General features: G+C 38.4%; 1 protein-coding gene across 2 annotated transcripts in view; it reads right to left on the bottom strand.

Annotated features, from left to right (window-relative positions):
• THOC1 (THO complex subunit 1) overlaps nt 1-20,380 on the bottom strand; it is a 52,855-nt gene extending 32,475 nt beyond the window's left edge. For both annotated transcript variants that reach the window (XM_024235803.3, XM_024235804.3), the window contains exons 1-10: nt 20,262-20,380; nt 17,753-17,826; nt 17,599-17,659; nt 16,309-16,375; nt 12,459-12,577; nt 11,953-12,001; nt 11,450-11,545; nt 6,556-6,638; nt 4,814-4,887; nt 147-255 (exon numbers count right to left, since the gene is read on the bottom strand). In XM_024235803.3, the coding sequence (XP_024091571.1) occupies nt 147-255; nt 4,814-4,887; nt 6,556-6,638; nt 11,450-11,545; nt 11,953-12,001; nt 12,459-12,577; nt 16,309-16,375; nt 17,599-17,659; nt 17,753-17,826; nt 20,262-20,315 (786 nt within the window). In that variant the 5' untranslated portion in view covers nt 20,316-20,380. The remainder of the gene's footprint in view (nt 1-146; nt 256-4,813; nt 4,888-6,555; nt 6,639-11,449; nt 11,546-11,952; nt 12,002-12,458; nt 12,578-16,308; nt 16,376-17,598; nt 17,660-17,752; nt 17,827-20,261) is intronic.
• Nucleotides 20,381-21,784: the final 1,404 nt, after the last annotated feature.

The following is a 21,784-nucleotide window of genomic DNA, read 5'->3' as shown; positions in this document are numbered from 1 at the left end:
TTTATAATTTAGCTTGTTATGAAATTGGTATAAAAATGTAAGAGGCAGAATTATATAGTGAAAAGTATGTTAGACAAGATTAAGTTTTAGCTCTATCACTGGCTATAAAATACTGGGCTTCTGATAGTCTGTCACTGGCAACTTACCTTGAGAAAAGTTTTCCATGAAATCTTCTCATAGCATTGCACAGGGTTCCTGAAGTAATCCTGAAGTGACCAGAATTTTCGATACAGGTTGTAATCAATTGGAATAGAGCTAATAAAATAAACGTTATATTAAATAAATCATTCAAATTCTTTTACAAATATCTAAATATTCTTAACTTAGCTTTGGTCACAAACCGTTTTCAGAAGCTAGTGAAAGTTATCAGAAAAGTACACATTCACAAATGCTTATATAAACTTTTACAAATCATTTTAGGGAACTCATAGACCCCAATAGACTCTCTTTATCTACACTGGTGGAGCCCCTGAATTTTGGTAGGATACATGGTTATTCAGAATTAAAGATTATGTTTCCCAACCAATCTTGCTGCTAGTATGGTCATGTGATTAAACTCTGGCCAATCAGTTGAGAGTAGAAGTCATATGTGCAACTTTTGGGCCATATTTTATCACTGGCCTTTTCCTCTTCCTGCTGGCTAGATGTGAGCGTGAGCTACCTTGCACTACAGGAAAAAGGGCAGACACCAACATGATGGAAGAAGACGGTAGAAGAAACCTGGGTCTAGGCAATCTCACTGAGCAGTGCTCCCTTACCAGCCTTGGACTGCCTGCTTCTAGACTTCGATATGAGGGGGAAAAAATCAACTTTTATGTTGTTTAAACCAATGTTAATCTGAATCTATGTTAAAAGTCACAGGTATTATATCCTAACTAATAATATTATATCCTAAGAAGCACTAGTATGAGAAAAACATATATGGTACATATCAAGTTAGCATCACAAAAATAAGCCCTTTATCTAGTGACTTTATTATGGCACTACTAATTCAACTTCTAATCTTGATATGTCACAAATCTACAGTGTCAATACATATTCTTTTAATTTTAATTTTTTTTTTAAAGGAGTCTCACTCTGTTGCCCAGGCTGGAGAGCAGGGGCGCGATCTCGGCTCACTGCAAGCTCTGCCTCCCGGGTTCAAGCGATTCTCCTGCCTCAGCCTCCTGCGTAGCTGGGACTACAGGCACCCACCACCATGCCCGGCTAATTTTTTGTATTTTTAGTAGAGACAGCGTTTCACCGTGTTATCCAGGATGGTCTCGAGTTCCTGACTTCATGATCCACCCACCTCAGCCTCCCAAAGTGCTGGGATTACAGGCGTGAACCACTGCACCCGGCCTATTCTTTTAATTTTTAAAACAGCTAATATCTGATAAACGGCTAGTATCTGAAGCACGTGAAAATCAACAGTGAAGAATACTGACTTTTAACTAACCAAAATCTAAATCTAGTTCTTGCCAAAGCTTTCATCATGAATTAGTAGTATCTGAAAGATTCTAATGGGCATGTTTACTTTCACTCTTCCTAAACTTTTCCCTAGTAACAACTCTGAAAGTAGGAAAACCATGATCTACACATTAACCTCTCTCTATAATTAAAGCAGCTTCACTGATTTACAACAATAAGATTATACCTCTGGGTTTTCTATGAATTGGGTTTTTAAAAAAGGCCACAGGCTGGGCGCGGTGGCTCACGCCTGTAATCCCAGCACTTTGGGAGGCTGAGGAAGGCGGATCATGAGGTCAGGAGTTTGAGACCAGCCTGGCCAACATACTGAATCCCCATCTCTACTAAAAATACAAAAATTACCCAGGTGTTGTGGCGCGTGCCTGTAATCCCAGCTACTCAGGAGGCTGAGGCAGGAGAATCGCTTGAACCCAGGAGGCAGAGCTTGCAGTGAGCCGAGATCGCAGCACTGCACTCCAGCTTGGGTGACAGAGCGAGACTCCATCTCAAAAAAGAAAAAAAAAAAGTCGCAAAAAGAACATTCCCTAAAACGTCAAAGAAAATAGAGAAAAGAAATAGCAGTATATAAATTATTTACATCCATGAAAGAACAAGAACCAATATTTGTATAGTTCCATACATTTGATAAAGAATGTTTCTGAAGTGCATGTGCACACACACACTGAGTAACAAAATGTTACTCACTTACAACATGTAAGATTGAATATAATAAATACCTCTTGAAATGTACCAGGAAAGTTTGTCTCTTAAAAATGGGGCTACCTCTAACAGAGAATGAGAATCATGCAACCATTATATGTCTCTTTTTGTCTCAATTGCTAAGAACTTCACATCTAATTTAAAGCTTGATACCAACAACAATATTATTCCAAGTTGCTAATTACCATCTCCTACCTGTAAAAGGCTTTTGATCTCTTCCCTTTTATCTTTAATTGGCTTGTTGGGTATTTGAGGTGTCTTACAGAATAAATTTTGAGGTAGTGTTAATATATTACTGTTAGGCAGTTTTTACAGTTGAGGCATTAATATATTTTTTAAAATTTAAAGTCCCCTCTCCTAGATGCTGTCTCTTGCTCTTTTCCTTCACAGCTGAATAAAATTCTTTAAAGAGTTGTCTATACTCCATGTTACCACTTCATTACCTTCCTGTTCATTCTTCAACCCACTTGCAATTTGCCTTCCACCTTCAACACTCCACAGAAACTTCTGAATTTTCTGTTTATCCACACAAAGCAAATGTAACCAATTATTGTATTTGCAAATAATAACAAATCAGAGACCCAGTTACTATGTAAAATAGAATGTCTTGTAACTATTTTAACCAAAAAAACTCTGGAAAACTTGATACATTTTTTAAAATGTTCAGCTATTTTACAGGATGTTATACATTGAAATTTCTTAACAAAAATGTTTATTGGTGTATTTGAGCCAAATCTGAAATGGACTTCATATTGTAGGTAGATGGGTAATGAGTTCTGCTTTGTAAATTACAGTGCCTAAGATCATCTGGCAATACAGCTGTTCACAAAGTAATTCCTCACATATTTTCTCCCTCTATTCAACATTAATGACTGTGACAGAGGCAGCTGAGTGTTGGGTCTTATTTAAGTGATTTACAAACATAACCAATAGGGATGAATTGTCTATACAGTCTTAGGCAAAATCTAAGTAGACAAAACTGCACTGGCTAGTGTCTTTTGGGCTGTTTATACTTCAGGTGACTCATCATCTTGTAGCCTACTAACTTGCCCCAGAGCCCTTATGTTGCTCATGCCAGACCCTAAAGCCTACTCTATCCATGTATAATGAATAAATAGGTCTCTAAAAAAAAAAATAACGATAATAGCTACTAGACACTGAATAGACAATATTCTAAGTGCTTTACACTTACCACTACATATAAACAATTAGTGCCTTAATAGACTATTTCTGATCATCATCTTATTTAATCCTCTTAACTGTAGAGGGTAGGTGGCAATACTACATTTTAAAGATGTGGAAACTGTGTTGTAGAAGGTTAAGTAATTGGCCCCAGGTCACATGACTAGGAAGTATTGGAGTTAAGCTTGGAGCCACACCACTTCTAATGTTTCTTCTGGAGATGTGTTTGAATTTGAATTCTGGGATGCCAGAAATACATCTCCCTGGGCAGATACAGGAATCCCATCTTGATCTTCTAGACAGTAATGGAAATTCTTTCAATTATAACTAATGACTCTCATCACCTCAGATACCTGGAAGAGTGCCAGTGAAGGAAAATTTTCCTTAATGCCTTCTTTTTTCTCTTGCTCGTTGCTTCTAAGCCAGCACTAGGAAGAAATTATGGAAGGTCTTCAAATAACCATGTTTCCTTCAACATTGTTTTATTGTAACGTTGATTGAGAAAAAAAAAGCGATTCCTGGCTGGGGCCACGGTCTATGTCGAGTTTGCATATTCTCCCTATGTCTGCGTGGGTTTTCTCTAGGTAGTCACCAAAGGGGTGTACATGAAAATAACTGGCATGTCTAAATGGTTCCAGGATAAGTGAGTGTGGGTGTGTGGGTAAACACACTGTGAGCAGATGGCGTCCTGTACAGGGGTGGTTCCCACCCTGCGCTCTGAGCTGCTGTGACAGGCTCTGGCCACCCGCAACCTTAAACTGGAATAACTAGGCAAATAATTATCTTACTTGTTTTTATTAATCTTTCTCAAATGCATGTATAGCTCACATTTATTCAATGTTTAATAACAGAAGCATTTTGATCTTTATCTAGGAGTTTGGTGATTGTTTTTGTGACCAGAAATAGGCCATAAGAACCTAACTTTTGTTTGTTAGCCTATGGGAAAATTGATTTCATTATACATCATTTCACTTAATGTTGCAGTTTCTAGAACCTATCTCTACCACTGAGGATTGCTTTTGGAAAGAAAGCACAGGGCTACAGAGAAGGAGATAAGAAACAGTTTTAAGAGCAAGGGGAGAGAAGGAGGAAAGGCTTCTTAACTTGCCTATTTCATTAAAAGTTAGCCCAATACACACAGGCACTGGGTCCACAAGTTTAATGGAAGGGTTAATGGGAGGAGCTCCTAAGGTTGCCTGTGGTTGGCTTTTCAAATGCTGGGATTATGCATAGGGTAGGCTATACAAACAATGAACTGTCTGCACATAATATAGAAACCAGCAGATAAAGCCCATTAGTGATTTACGATTTATTATTTTAAGTAATATACATGAAAATTACAAATGAAAGAAATTTCTTATAATTTCTTTCCTCCTTGTCTATCTCCTCACTCCAGAGAGGATACTCAATAAATTAAGAGATTATCTCTGTAAGCCAAAAAGCTTAAGCTCTGAAAACTCACCACGTTGTTGGAGCTTCCTCATCTCCCATTTCGCCTTCTTCTACATCCATTCCTTCTTCTCTATCTTCAGTGTGCTAAATTGAAAAAAAAATATATAGCCTGTCATGAAGCAGTCATCAAACAGAAGAGATAAATGCTAGAATAATAGGTCAGTTACACATTCCTAGGCAACCCACAGTTAGAGAAGTCTAGTCACTAACTATCTAGACCTATAGTTAATCTGTAAGGTAATCAGAATTTTACCTGATGGACAGAATTTTACTTGATGGACTCAAGAGCAGTATGACAATGATATAACACAGTCATGAAGACCGTAGAAAGTTTCAAATCTGCATTTCTAAACATAATCAATAGATTCCCTCTGGGAATAAAGGGCTAAATGTTTTGGAAATGCACAAAGACAATTCACCAATAAAATGAGCAAACAGCATGAACAGCTAATTCACAGAAGAAAAATAAATTCCAACCAACATATAATAAGTTCCTCAACACCAATAATGATCAAGGAAATGAAATTAAAACTAAGAAGACTTATTTTTCAAATATATACATCAATTAAGCCAATATTTTTAAAAAACTGATAATTCACACTGTTGGGGTGAGGCTGTGGGGTAAAAGGGCAGGCATTCTCCATGTGGCACTGGTGGCTGTATAAATTGGTATAACCTTTTTGAGAAGTAACCAGGCAATAGCTATTGAAATATGAAATATGCATATATTTTAACCCAGTAATTTTACTTACTGGAATTTATCCTAAAAAGACATCTGCATAATTGATGCAGACGATGCAGATTGATGCAATATTATACACTACTAGACACTGTAACATTGTTTTTCACTATCAGAGATAATCAAATGTCCACAGGCAGAGAAATGTGATATATCCACTCTGAGATTTATCAAGAGCCATTTAAAAACTAAGATAAAACTAAATCTTAAAGGAAGAAAGTGAATTTCAGAATAGTATGAATGACCTCATTCTGGAGAAAAACAACATGTTTGTACACATACACAAAAAGTCCTGGTATGGTGAGACAGAGAATGTTATGAGTGGTTATAGAAATAATATGAATTTATAGAAAAAATACATATTCTGCAAAAAATAACTCAATGTTTAAAACAGAAAGTACATCTATTCTATAATCTACCTTACGATTAACACTATTAAAACAGAAAGTACAGCTACTTTGTTAATCCACTTTAATAGAAAGCTATGCCGTAATCTACCATGGTCTACCTCGGATTACAGAATAACTGTACATTCTATCTTAAACACTGCTTGAATTTTTTACACACAAAACATTATTTCTGTAAGTTGGAAATAAAGTTAAAAGTTTTTAAATTTTTGATGACTTATAGGCCCATTCACATGAATTTTTTTTTTTTTTTAATGAGACAGGGTCTCACTCTGTTGCCCAGGCTGGAGTACAGTGGCATGATCAAGGCTCACTGCAGCTTGACCTCCCTGGGCTGAGGTGATTCTCCCACCTCAGCCTCTCGAGTAGCTGGGACCACAGGCGTGCACCACCATGCCCTGCTAATTTTTGTACTTTTTTGTAGGAATGAGGATTTGCCATGTTGTCCAGGCTGGTCTTGAACTCCTAGGCTCAAGTGATCTGCCCACTTCAGCCTCCCAAAGTGCTAGGATTACAAGTGTGAGCCACTGTGCCTGGACCCACATAAGTTATCTTAATAACGAACTTGCAAATATGTTATCTGAGAAGATTTCAAATCAGCCTCACCTTCTGACCCAGGGTGCTTTCCTGCTCATTGGTATTGAAGACAGTGACATTTTCCAGATTAAACTGACTCTGCAAGTTAAGACCTAGTAAAAAAACAAAAAAAGATTCAAAGCAAGTCCAGTGACACCTAAACTTATGTATGAATATAACTTGTGTCATAATCAAAACTACAAAATGCTAAATCCATAAAGAGCAATCAAAATTAACACATTTGATTTTCAAATCCTTTCAAAAATTCATTTCTTAAAAGTACCTTTGGAGTATGGGCATACCTTGTTTTGTTGTTCTTCACAGTTTCTTTTTAAATAAATTGAATGGCAACCCTGCATTGTGCAAGTCTATCAGCACCATTTTTCCAACAGCATATGCTCACTTCCTCTGTCACATTTTGGTAATTCTCACAATATTTCCAACTTTTTCATTATTATTGTATCTGTTATGATGATCTGTGATCAGTGATCTTTGAGGTTAACATTGTCATTGTTTTGCCACAGATTTGTTTTTGCCACAAACTGCGCCCATCTAAGATCTAAGACAGTAAACTTTTTTTTTTTTTTTTTGAGACAGTGACTCACTCCTGTCACCCAGGCTGCAGTGTAGTGGCATGATCATGGCTCACTGCAGGCTCAACTTCCCAAGCTCAGATGATCTCCCACCTCTGCCTCCTGAGTAGCTGGGACTACAGGCAAGCACCACCATGCCTGGCTAAATTTTTTTGTATTTTTAGTAGAGACGGGCTTTTGCCATGTTGCCTAAGCTGGTAAGATAGCAAATTCAATCAATAAATGCTGTGTGTGTTCTGACTGCTTCACCAACTGACCGTTCCCACGACTCCCTCTCTCTCCTTGGGCCTCCTTATTCCCTGAGACAAGGCAATATTGAATTTAGGCCAACTAATAACCCTGCAATGGACTCTAAGTGTCAAGTAAAAGGATGAGTCTCACATCTCTCACTTTAAATAAAAACCTATAAATGATTAAGCTTAGTAATTAAGGTATGTCAAAAGCCACGACAGGCTGAAAGTTCTCTTGCGCTTAACAGTTAGCCAAGTTGTGAATGCAAAGATAAAGTTCTTGAGAGAAGTTAAAAGTGCCACTCCAGTGAATACATGAATGATAAGAAAGCAAAACAGCCTTACTGCTGATACAGAGAAAGTCTGAGTGGTCTGGATAGACAAGCAAACCAGCCAGAGAAAGGCTTTAACTCTCTTCAATTCTATGAAGGCTGAGACAGGTGAGGATACCACAGAAGAAAAGTACAAAGCTAGCAGAAGTTGGTTTATGAGGTTTAAAGAAAAAAGCCCTCTCCGTAACATAATAGTGCAAGGTGAAGCAGCAACTACCAATGGAGAAGCTGCAGTAAGTTATCAGAAGATCTAGCTAAGAACATTGATGAAGGTGGCTACACTCAACAGATTTTTCAATGCAGATGAAACATTCTGATATTGGAAGATGCCATCTAGGACTTTCATAGCTAGAGAGTAGTCACTGCTTGCCTTCAAGGGACAGGCTGACTCTCGTTAGGAGCTAATGCAGCTGGTGACTTTAAGTTGAAGCCAATGTTCATTTACCATTCTGAAAATCCTGGGGCTCCTGAGAATTATGCTAAATCTACTCTGCCTTGGCTCCATCCATAAAAAGACAAACCCTGATGACAGCACATCTGTTTACAGCATGGTTTACTGACTATTTTAAGGCCACTGTTGAGACTTACTGCTCAGAAAAAAAGATTTCCTTTCACAATATTATTGCTTATTCACAATACACCTGGTCACCCAAGAGCTCTGATGGAGATGGGCAAGGAAATTAATGTTGTTTTCATGCCTGCTAATACATCATCCATTTTGCAGCCAATGGATCAAAGGGTTAGTTCAACTTTCAAGTCTTATTATCTAAGAAATACATTTCATGAGGCTATAGCTACCACAGTGATTTTTTTATGGAACTGAGCAAAGTAAATGGAACACCTTCTGGAAAGGACCTACAAATCTAGATGCCATAAAGAGCACTTGTGATTCATGAAAGGAGGTAAAAATATTCACATTAACAGGAGTTTGGAAGAAGTTGATTCCAACACCCTCATAGACGACTTCGAGGGGTTCAAGACTTCAGTGGAGGAAGTAACTGCAGATCTACACAGTAGAAACAGTAAGAGAACTATAATTAGAAGTAGAGCCTGAAGATATGACAGAATTGCTGCAATCTCATGATCGGACTTGAAACAGATGAGTTGCTTCTTACGAATGAACAAAGAAAGTGGTTTCTCGAGATGAATTCTACTCCTGGTGAAGATGCTGTGAACACTGTTGAATGACAACAAAAGATTTATTTTATTTCTGAGACAGAGTTTCACTCCTGTTGCCCAGGCTGGAGTGCAATGGTGCGATCTCGGCTTATTTTTTATTTTTTTTCTGAGACAGAGTTTAGAATATTACATAAACTTAGTTGATAAAGCAGCGGCAGGATTTGAGAGGACTGATCCTAACTTTGAAAGTTCTACTGTGGATAAGATGCTACCAAACAGCATCATGTGCCACAGAGAAATCTTTCGTGAAAGGAAGAGTCCATTGATGTGGCAAACTTCATTGTGCTATTTTAAGAAATTGTCATAGCCACCCCAACCTTCAGCAACCACCACCCTGGATCAGTCAGCAGCCATCAACATCAAGGTAAGACCCCCCCATAAGCAAAAAGATGACAACTTGCAAAAGGCTTTGGTGGTCATTACCAGTTTTTAGCAGTATTTTAAAAGTACGGTATGTACATTTTTTTAGATGCTATTGCATACTTAATAGACTACAGCATAGTGTAAACATAACTTTTATATGCACTGGGAAACCAAAAAATGTTGGTTGAATGAATATTGCTTTATTGCAATATTCACTTTATTGTGGTGGTCTGGAACAAAACCCATGGTATGTCTGTAAACAGAATTCTATATACATGATAATAGAGTTGATCCTTATTATTCATGACGATTCCAGAACAATGCCACAGAATGCAATACAGAATAATTTATAATTCTGTTGAAGCACAAATGTAAATTATATTAATGAAAAGTGATAATGTATAACAAATAAGTAAATACGTTACAGTTAATGAGAGCCAAGTTTCTTACTGTTAGAGAAAGGGTTTAATAAACAGATCTACTGGTGCTGGATTCAACTCAGAGGTATCAGTAGAATCTCATATTTCATGATGTAAAATATATACTGACAGATACAGAAACAAATACAGATGAGTATGGTTAGTACACACACATGTCTTTCCTAGCTCCGGTCTCTGAGAGGGCCTAGAAGTAGTGATACTCCAGTAGCAATGACCACATCTTCTCAAACGTAACAGCCAATGATAACCAGACACACAAAGAGGCAAGATACCATGAGTGAGAAATAGTCAAAACAGACAGGAGAAACAGACCCACCAAGACTTATTTAAGGTATTGGCATTACCAGATACAGACAATAAAGTAACAATGTTTACCAAGTTTAGAAAACTAAAAAAACAATTCTTAAGAAATTATTCAGAATCAGGTAGAGAGAGACAACAGATGAAAAAATATATAAGGAGTAAAAAACAGAGGATACAGTGAGAAGGTATAATGGATGTTTAATTGAAGTTCCAGAAAAAGAAAAAGATAAAGAGGCATACACAATATTTGAAGAGATAATGGCTAAATTTTTACAAACTAGATGAAAGAATCTAATCCATACATTCAAGATGTCCACAATCCTAAGCAGGACAAATAAAAAGAAATTTACACAGAGATACATCATAGTAAAACTAAAAGAAAACCAAAGGAAAAAAAAAATCTTAAGTGCAGAGAAAAAAATCTAGATTATCTTCAAGAAGTGAGACTGACATCTGACTTGTCAATAGAAAAATGGGAAACAGAAGACAAAGTAAAGATTATTTCCCATGAGGTGAAATCCTGTATCTAGTGCCAATCTAGACTCTTATGTCTATTGGGAGGAGGTCAAAATACCAATATTAACAGGGGTTTGGAAGAAAGAAAGGAAGAAAAATAAAGGAGAAGTAACGATTTTTAGGCAAAACACAGACCTGCACTGAAGAAAAGTCTAAAAGGGAAAACGATCACAGACAGAAAGCCAGAAATACAAGAAGTGGTAAATCTATATTAACCTTGACCACATAAAATAAGTATGAAAGAAAACAACACAGACATAAGATGACAAAAAGAAAGCACATAAACCACTGCTAACATACGCTATAGGTCTTTCTACATGAAGCACTATTGTAAGCTCTTCACATGTTTTAATTCATTTAATCCTCAGAACATATAAAGTAGGTGGTACATTAGCCCAATATTAAGGAAGGGAGAATTGAAGCAAGGAGATATTAAAATCTCGCATATTTGAACATACTGGGGAGGGGGAAGGCTCTGGAGAACAAGCAATGTCCCATTTCAGGAGCTAGATAGTGGTTATACAGTATTTGTTTCATTATTATTTGCTTTATGTACTTTTCTATATGAGCGTTATATTTCACAATAAAAATTTGTTAAAAAAAAGAGAAATGAAAGGAAGTCTATAGCTAAATAGTTGTGACTGAGAGAGAAAATGGAAACACAAAAATAGGCATACATTATGAAATATAGATATGACAGTTTATATCTACATGTTTCAGTGTGATTCAACTTTACATTAATAAGCTTTGAACTTAAAAGAATCCATGACTTTGTTTCAGGATTACCTGTATTATATTATATACTAGGACTGCTATACATTTATAAGTAAAAGAAAATAAAGTGACAATTTCTATGATGTCTTTCAACTTTTTAGAACCATTTTTCTCATTATCATGACAGATTTTAATCTATTAAAAACTGGAAAAGATTTTCCTGCAGAAAACTCATTTAATGCATAAAAGCTTACCTGATTTCTCAGACAGAGGGAAAAGTCTGGCCAAAAAGAGCTGAATCCGTCCACAGAAGACTGTATTCTGGGATTTAGACAATCTTCTTAGGAGATCTAACAATATATGAAAATGAACGTTACAGAGAAAAGATAATTCTGTGTTTATTACAACCATACCTAAAAGTTTCTAAACCAGTTTGTCAAGAGTATTTTCCTAAAGCAGTAGTTCTTAAATTGGGGGCCGAAACCACTGCCACAAAAAAGTACTATAAATTAGGAACAAAACAAGTTCAACATGACACGAAAAAGACAAACTTTACTACGTTTCTGACTTTAAGCTTATGCCCAGAACAAAAACAGTTTAAAGTGAATAATGAGTTCTAACAAATCAGATTGTTAGTTAAAAATGCAGATACCTAATCTATCTTTAAAATGTTATCACTGATATTTAATTCAACCATGTGTTTTTCTGGGCATATTTACATTTTAAAAAGCAATCATTTTATCACTCAATTACTTACCATTGCACATACGTAGTAAGTAATTTTTCCCAGCAGAATAGAATGTATTCTGAAATTAAGACGGAAATTATCACTCTTCTTCAGAACTTGTTACACATTCTTCAATAATAAGTTGCCGGAAGTGAAATATTAAAGAACGCTAACATGCACTGAGAATCTACTATGCCACTTTCACTTTTTTTAAGCAAATAACATTTTCAATGAAATAAAAATATTTTCGGATATAAGAAAACATGATACTAAGTAACTGTTTTAAACATGTGAAAGTGTGAATTTTCAAGTTAATTTTTATTACACAAATTAAATCAAATTTTGTATTTCAAGTTTTTCTCCACACATGGTTTTTATTTGGCTCTCCCGAGAGAGCAGTATATAATTTTTTCATAGGCACAAACTTGTTAGCATTCAGCAATACTACAAATAAATTTTTCCAAAAAAAATCTACCCTCAGAATTCTAGATCTATAGAAAGATAAAGTTAGCAGGAAAAGAAACTAAGGCACTTACTGATTTCCAAGTAGCAACATTTTTTTCCACAAAAGTGAATATTGTGTCACACTGATCCAAAGGAAGACAATCCAAAACATCTCCCAATAATACAAAAGGTGTAGATGCGGTACAAATACCTTCAAGTGGAGCACAAGCCAATTTAAAAGTTTAAAAAACTGTAGAGTAAAATAGCCTATGAAAAATAATTCTGAAGAATATCTTAAAAGGTACACTTTGTTACTCATAACAAGGTTTTAAAAGGACAAGAAATGGAAGCAACCTAAAAGTCCCCAAACAGGACATACTTAAATAATTTTTGATACGTGCACTCAGTAATGATGACAATAATTCTTGACAAGATCTAGAGCATTTACTATATGTCAGGCACACTAAGTACTTTACATATGCTAACACATTTAATCCTTATAACCCTATGAGGTAGAGCATATCATTATTTGCATTTTATAGAATGGGAAAACTGAGACACAGAGAGGTTAAATAACTTAACCAAGATCATAGAGCCAGTAAGTGGTAGAGCTGGGATACGAACCCAGGCAGTCTGGCTCCACAGTCTGTTTTCTTCACCACTAAGCTATTCAAAAGAATATAATGCAGCCAATTAAAAACGATGGTTATAACGACTATAATAACTTGGAAAAATGCTTATGATATAATGCTAAGTGAAAAAGGCAGGATTCAAAATTGTATGTACATATGGTTATGACAATAAAAAAATTCTTAAAAGACTATAGAAACTAAAACCATTATACCAGATGAATGGTAGTTTTTAAAAGTAGAGGAATTAAGACTACTGTTTTCCCTTCTTCTCATTTCCAAATGTTTTGTAATGTTGCTAAATTGTCTTTGTGATTTGAAAAGATTATTTTCAAAAAATAACAAGGTTTGATATTAACTATGATTTAACATTTAAAATAACAGTATTGTTTCAGGGGAAACAATGGAAAAGTAGAAAGTTACTGTTTAAAGAACAACAAAATTAAGATTTTTCTTAAGAAAAGGTCTACTTAGTCTATCTACACTACTGAGAATACTTTTATAACCCTACTCATTCTTCCTTCTATTTTAAGGCAATGAGTACTTACTAACACTCATAAGCGTTTAAGAAAAGTAGTCACTTAGGCATGGTATATGCAGGAAAAATATCTAGGGTGATCTAAGCCCAAAACAGTGCATTAATATACTATGTCTAGAAAAAAGGAAGAAATATTTCCAGCTGTACTCTGCACTAGTAAGATCATATCTGGAATGCGACGTGAGGGATATTGCCTAGAAGCAGTGGGTGAAATAAAACAGCAGATTTCAACTCAATACAAGGGAACACACCAATAACCACATTTATCTAACAGGACTCAAACAGTGAGCTCCACTAATGAGTATGATTCAGCAGAGGCTGAACACCCATCAGGGATGTTACAGCAGGGACACAGTCTAGGCCAGAGATGAGACTGGACTAGGTGACCTCTAAAGTCCCTAACAATACTTAGATTCAATGATATTATATACCCTGCACATCCAAGAGATTTGAGAAGCATATTCTCTGCCCTTAGTTGCAGTATAGCCTGGAATAAGTTAACTCACATTTAATAATTATAGAACTTTTTCTAGATTCTACTGCCAAAATTCTGAGTCAGTAGAACTAAGGAAGGTTTGGGAATCTCATCTAAAAATAGATTCACTGGTGGTTCTGATGAGCCAGCAAGTCTGGGAACCACTGGGTTATAGTGTGATTCCCCCAAGAGCTTTCACAACCTGTGTCCCAGCTTCCACACCAATCTCTCTCCTTACACTTACCTGGGCCACAGACATCCCTCTCTAGTTCGCACTCCCCAGTTCCCAAACACCATGCCATGTTCATCCTTCCATAGTTTTGTTCACAATGTTGTTTTCTGCATACTCTTCCTCCTCTTTACCACATGGTAAATTTCAACTCCATCTTTCTAAGCATAGAGCGAATGTCAGCTCATCTAAATAACTCTGATATCCTGAAGCAGGCTACTTCATCTATGCTTTTGAAGCACACTCTACATAAATATACTGTAGCATTTAGCACATCCTAACTAGTCGCCTTTGAATGTAGACTATGAGCCTTTTAAGGTTAGGCATTTTTATATGCTTTAACCAGTAGCGTCTCACACTGAATAGAAGCTCAATAAATATCAGCCAAATTGAATTTAACAAAATATATTTATGGATAATTTAAAAACATGTCACATAAGCAAACAATTATAGTCTGTCTCAAAAAGAAAAATTCTCCCTAAAATAAAAATGCACTTATGCCTTTACAGTTTAAGCTCTTAAGTCGTTATCCTTCTCAAAAGTTCCAAGTATAGACTAGACTTTGTACAACTTCTTCATTAAAAACATCACCAGCTGTGCAAGAGTAACGTATAAAGGTAATCAATGAACTAAGGACACACTGAACACTGTTTGACAGACAAGGAATATTACACTGTGGAACTCACCTAACTATGCCTAATGAATGAATGAATGATTAGCAGCTTGTATAAAAGTTTAACAATGTGAATTTATGAACTTAAGTTCACAAAATAGTTTGCCCCTATAGTGGGAGGTGTGTGCCAGTTTCTATAGAAGCATCAAAATAACACATAATGTGAATAATGCTTTACAGATTAAAAAGGAGTTTTCACATATATTATTTGAATTAATCAAATGAGTATTTTAACCAAATTGGTTAAAGAAGAATGCTGATAAACTAATTTTCTATTTCTTTTTTCTGCAAATATTTAATGAGCTCCTATTATGTGTTAGGCACTGTGTACTATGTGCATTGTTTACCCAAAGTCTTCTAAAGCTATTGCACATAGCCATTTTAACAGGCCCCTGCCCAGTTTTCCTGCCAGCAGCAGTCACTTCAAATGGAATCATTCATCTGCAGCTGCTCTTTTTTTTTTTTTTTTTGAGACGGAGTCTTGCTCTGTTGCCCAGACTGGAGTACAGTGGCGCGAGCTCAGCTCACTGCAAGCTCCGCCTCCCAGATTCACACCATTCTCCTGCCTCGGCCTCCCGAGTAGCTGGGACTACAGGCGCCCGCCACGGCGCCCGGGTAAATTTTTGTATTTTTAGTAGAGATGGGGTTTCACCGTGTTAGCCAGGATGGTCTCGATCTCCTGACCTTGTGATCCGCCTGTCTCAGCCTCCCAAAGTGCTGGGATTACAGGCGTGAGCCACCACGCCCGGCCTGCAGCTGCTCTTTAGTATGGCACCCAGTGCCTTTTATAAATGGACCTAACCTGCTTCTTTCCTCATCATTCTCATTGTCCTCTCCTCCTCCTGCTCTACACAATTCTCTAGCTATTCCCTTCTTAGTATGTCTAACAAATTCTTCATACCTCACATTCTAGTTCTCATGTTCTTTTCTAAAACCTCTCCTGACTCCTTTAGACTGAAGTTTAGAGAGCCATGTTGGCTCTATTCCCTCTAACTACACTTCATTCCCACTTTGACCATAGTACTTACACCATAGTAAGGCATGCATACATCTGTTTCTTCCATTAGCTCCACATAAGCAGGGGAATATGTTTTATTTGCCATTGAATCTCCAGGTCCTAGCTCAGTACCAGGCACATAGTAGATGCTCAGTGAAAATTTACTGAATGACCAAAACAACTGGAGAACAAAGAAAGTGCCAAAATGTGCACTGCATAATAGAGATGAGAAATAAGAGTGAACTAATTCAATTGGGACTTCTTGGCAAAGTTGGGAGTCAGGCAGAACTTGAAGAATAAACAAAATCAGATAGGTGGAGAAGTATGGGGAGAAGACGTTTTAAATAAAGCATGTCATGTCCAAGATTACTTTAAACAAAATAAAACAGAACCATACTTACCTTCAGTTACTCCCCCAATAGCAAGAGAAATAATAGCTAAAACGTTTTCACATGATGAATGATTTATCTACCAACAGAGGAGAAACAATTTAATTTAGGGGCAAGAGTTCAGACTAAACTCGATTAACAGGAAAAACATTAAATTGACTATCAGATATTAAACTGACTATCAGAAATATGGAATACAATATTTCTTATAGAAAACAATATTTTCTAATATGAAGTTACAAAAATTTAACAGTAACATATAGAATCAATAGTTGTAGAAGTATGTCAAGTAACAGGTAGGCAACTCACTCAAAACCCAATGGTCTCAGGAAAATGGTTATATTAGCAAGATGAAGGCTATAAGCTAATCAAGGACTGAAGTGCTGAAGCCATAACTCAGCCAGTGGCACAGGGCAAAGGCAGGGCTAGGAGAATTAACTACTAATACACCCATGTGTCTGAGGGGTGGTTTTAATAGAAGGAAGGCAATGCTTAGGTTCTATGAAATCATAATAACCAGCATTTACTGAGTGTTCATTAAGTGCTGTTTTACACACAACAACACTGAAAGAACGGTATTTCCCCTCTCACAAAAGAAACTGAAGCACAGAAAAGGAAAATAACTTGCCCAATGCCTCACAATGGAAAAGTGACTAACTCTGAAGAAAAGGAAAGAATCATTTTTGAATCAGACTTGTCTGAGAGAAAGGGACATTGTATTATGGCCAATAGAAGGGAATCTAGCTTTTGGGGACCCAACCTTTGCTTGACCAAGAATAAACTGTTGAAACTTTTCCTTTCATTCAGGTGCCCCATTATTGGTAAATAAATTCAGATTTTTCATGGTTAGACTTCTCTACCGAAGTTGGAGAGCCCTCAGTTATTTATGTAAGTTTACTGATGAGGAGGATGCCAGAGGAAAATGAGGGAATGGAATCCCAGCTCCTAAGCTAAATATTCTTGGACTAGACCTTTCATGCCACTACAGGATGTGTCACTGCTTATACAGGAAAGTGAGAGAGCCCATCTTCACCTCTAGTTCTTCCTAAGACCTCATGTGAACTTTTCTTATCTCACTTGGAGAGGGCTCTTGTCATTTATTAAACTAAACCCTGAAAATGTACCTGTGCTATCAAAATCCTTACAGAACTCGTATACTGTCATCAAGTCAACTTTTACAAAGCAGAAAGCTTACTCTAAAAAAAGATGTTTAAATATCCATTCTAGGAAAAAAAGCAATTTTTAAATAACATGGTTTATTAATTTGTCAGCAAAATTTTAACAATGGAAAAACATACTTACAATTTCTTCTTCTAGAACACCTCTGAAAGCTTGGTCAAGGGTACATTTTTTTTCATTTTCACTATTAAAAACAAAAGACATCCTCATTTTTCAAACAGCTCAGGGTATGTATAAAGATTGAGGCAAGTATTTTTCATAGATATCAATGCCTTACCTGCCAGGTACCTGGCTGAAGGTACTTAACAATGGCTTGATGTTTTTGTTGTTCAAGGCCTCTCTGGTAGACTTCTAAAAAAAAATTAAAATGGCAAATAATTGTGAAGATTTTGCTTACTATTTGCTGAAAAATATATCATTCATTGATAGTGTATCTTTCTAACTAAAAAATGCTTAAACCTGGGAAAAATTACCTATCAGTCATTCTCTCAGTAATTCTTATTCCAATGCTACTTAATGATATGGATCCTCATCACTTTAAATCTGGCAAGAGCTTCCTTGCTGGACTTTTTCATTCTAGGTGATATTTCTGTCTCTTTAAATATCACATTCATGAGAGTATTGTGCTTACAAAAAAAAAAAAAAAAAAAAAAAAATCTCCAAATGGCTCCTTATTTGCACGTTTTAGTTTTGAAGCTTCATAGCTCCCTCAAGGTCCTTGATAATGTTATCCCACTCAATTTACCCAAACTTAATTCCCAATACTCCCTAACACATACTTTGCACTAAAGTCTAGCCATTTTTCATCACTTTCTATCAAACTCATTCTACTGTATTCACACATTCATGTTGCTCTTTCTACCTGCTCATCCAAATTCTATCCACTCTCCCATACCCATGTCAGGTCTCGTCTCCTGTAGGTATCTTGTTCAGTCCCTGACATGTAGCACTCAATAAAACCATGCTGACAATCTTTAGATTGTTTTAAAGTAATCATAACTTAAAGACAAAAATATTGCAAAAGGCATTCATTCTATGAACACTCACATACACTTAGAAAGTCATCTTATTACCTCACAGGAATTAGATCTATCCTAAATGTGTCCATTCCTTGCTCTGCCACTAACAGGCTGAGTAATTTGGGGCCTGTTCCTTTATCTCTTTGTGCTTCATTTTCGTCACCAGTTAAATAAGAGGGTTGTTGTAGATTTTTACTACCAGCAGCAGCTATAGTGGCATCACCTAGGAAGCTGGTAGAAATGCAGAATCTCAGGCTCCCTTCCAGACTTACTAAACCAGAATCTGCATTTCACAAGAAGCTTGAGAAACACTGAACTAGATGATCTCCAATTTCATGGTCCTTTTCAGGGCTAGTATGATTTTTTTTTTTTTTTTTTTTTTTTTTTTTGAGATGGAGTCTCCCTCTGTTGCCCAGGTGTTGTGCACTGGCATGATCTTGGCTCACTGCAACCTCCGCTGTCCGGGTACAAGCGATTCTCCTGCCTCAGCCTCCCAAGTAGATGGGATTACAGCGCCCACCACCACGCCTGGCTAATTTCTGTATTTTTAGTAGAGAAGGGGTTTCACCATGTTGGCCAGGCTGGCCTTGAACTCTTGACCTCAGGTGATCCGCCCACCTCGGCCTCCCAAAGTACTGGATTTACAGGCGTGAGCCACCGTGCCCGACCGCTAATATGATCTTGGATAGTCCTAACAGTTACTCTTAGCAGGCTTTCAAAGCACCAGAGATTGCAGCAAAACGCAAAGAAAACGATTATGATGACATACACAAAATATAATCCATTTAAAAAAACCTCACACTGTGTATATATATATATATTATATATATATATATATAAAACCCTGCAAACAAGAAAACTACTTACTACAAAGGATGAATTTTTCTTTCACAGAATTTTCATCCTGGCATCCCTATAACTACTAAAACACAGCCGAATATCTGAGAAATGTTGGTGCAAATGCTAGAGACGAATAGACTCAGGCAACTTAAAAGTGTTCTTCATACTTACATTGCTGTGACGAGCAACATAAAAAGAACAGAGTATCTAAAGTCAGAAAAACCACTGAAGTCACAACTTTTTGGGGGGTGTCAGCTTCTATCTCATGTACCAGGAATAACCAACTTAGCCTAGTTCACAGTGTTACTCTAATAGTTAAATGAGAAAGTGCTCTGTCAAGTGTTTCCCAAATGCTCAAAACCACCCTTCCACATTGAGCAAGAATAAAATAGCATCTGGTCACCCTTCCCAAGGTGATCTATCTGCCTTTTCCCGCTTAGGATCTCATCGATCGCTTAGGAGTGAGACACGGGTTAAGGGGTGGTGAAGAGACGGCGGGAACAAGCACTTGGTAGCTCAGAAGGCTGGGGCGGGAGCCAGGTCTTTGGACTGAAACCACTCCCACCCTCCCCCTTCAGCAGCTCCCCTTCCCCTTCTCGAGACACCTGCCCCACTAAACGAGCTGAGAGGATGGACCCGACCAGTAGTAGTCTGCAGGTGGGCACTCCAAGCGGGGAGCCGAGGCACCCAGCACGCACAGTCCGGGGACCCGCTGGCGGGTGGGCGGAGGCGGACAGCCCAGCCCACAAGAAGAGGCGGGTAGTGCGTCTTTCCCTACCCCTCAATCTCCGACGGGGCCCGGAGCTGACGCTGAGGCGGACACACCTCTGTCTCACTTTACCCCAGGGCAAAATTCCAGTAATTTCAGGGAGAAGAGGGCAAAGCATAGCGCCGGGTCAGGCCTGCATCCTCCCCCCTACAGCTCACCGTAAACCGCGTCCGTGCTTCGGGCAAACTGAAGAGCGGCGGCGTCGGAGACATCTTCTCGGCTGCGCGTGCCCGCCACTGCGCTGCGGCGCCTGCCGATGACGTCAAGCCAGGAGCAACGAGACTGTCGTCTCTGAGCCCGGCTAGAGCGGCCTGTGAACACCGGTCGGGAGAGCTGGCAGCTGGGAGTTTCCCTGGCGACTCAGTTCGGGTGGGCGTTGGGCGCCTGAGTCAGCCAAACAGCCTAGTCGGGGTTCTTGGGTAGCCTTTGGGGTGAGGGGACTTGGGCGGCCTTGGTCTGTAAGCTCTGAGCTCCCGGGCATGGAAGAGACTGGCCGCGCCTATGCGTTTCTGTGGTTTTCCTGGTTTGGGGAAAGCGGGTAAATGGCGGCTGGTTGCGGCTAACTGGGCCGCGCGAAAAGGTAACCCAAGGCAGGTGGATTACCTGCGGAAACGGCTGGAGCAGTGATCCTGGGCCGCCGGTCCGCGGTCATCCCGGGAGCTTAAGATTCGGAGTGGTGATAGGCTCCGGATGTATGAGCCCTGTGGCTCAAGGGCACTGTTCTCTCTGCTCCGAAATAGAAATAATACCTGTCTCACAGAGCTGTTGAAAAGCTCGACTGAAATAATGACCGCAAGTGTGAATTGTAAAGCAATGTAAGTAGTATTTATTATTAAAAGGTCTCTACTGAACGAAAGAGACCTAGGAGGAATGCAGTGCCTGGCGCTGATTGGAAAACGGGTGGCGCTGCGTCCTGGGCCGAGGATTCCCTAGCAAAAACCTTGTCTCCCTCGCCATTTCGTCCCTTGCTTGCCTTCCCAGGAGAGACGTGGCCAGTAGAAGCCGAGTGGCAGTAACTCTTAAGTTGGAGTTACACGGTGGAGAAGGAAGCACTGACTCAGACTCGGGTAACTTCCTCTTATTCCTTTACACGTGTATCTTGTTCCCTTCTTCGAAGTCTGTAAATTTAAAATCCTAAGCCCCCCAACAACTGAACAGACCCCCTTGGGGCCAAGGGGACACCAGAAAAATCTTACCAACTGAGTTCCCAGACATAACGGGATGGGAGGTCAGACGGACCTGGTTATACCCTCTCCCTTTTGTGATTTAGAGGAGATAGCTGACTGGCCATAAAGTTAAAATAGAGGCCGGGCGCGGTGGCTTACGCCTGTAATCCCAGCACTTTGGGACGCCGAAGCAGGTGGGTCACCTGAGGTCAGGAGTGGATCACCTGAGATATGGCAAACATGGTGAAACGCTGTCTCTACTAAAAATACAAAAATTAGCCTGGCGTGGTGGCACGCACCTGTAATCCCAGCTACTCGGGAGGCTGAGGCAGGAGAATCGTTTGAACCTGGGAGGCGGAGGTTGCAGTGAGCAGAGATCGTGCCATTGCACTCCAGCCTGGGCGACAAGAGTGAAACTCTGTTTCAAAAAAAAAAAAAAGCGGAGATGATAAGACTGACGGAATTGACTCAATGGCAATAAGATACCAAAGTATAAACAGGACCTAAGCCCATGC

Source organism: Pongo abelii, chromosome 17 (genome assembly GCF_028885655.2).
Source record: "Pongo abelii isolate AG06213 chromosome 17, NHGRI_mPonAbe1-v2.0_pri, whole genome shotgun sequence".
Lineage (NCBI taxonomy): Eukaryota > Metazoa > Chordata > Mammalia > Primates > Hominidae > Pongo > Pongo abelii.
The sequence above is the reverse complement of the archived record's forward strand: the minus strand, read 5'-3'. Positions and strand labels throughout refer to the sequence as shown.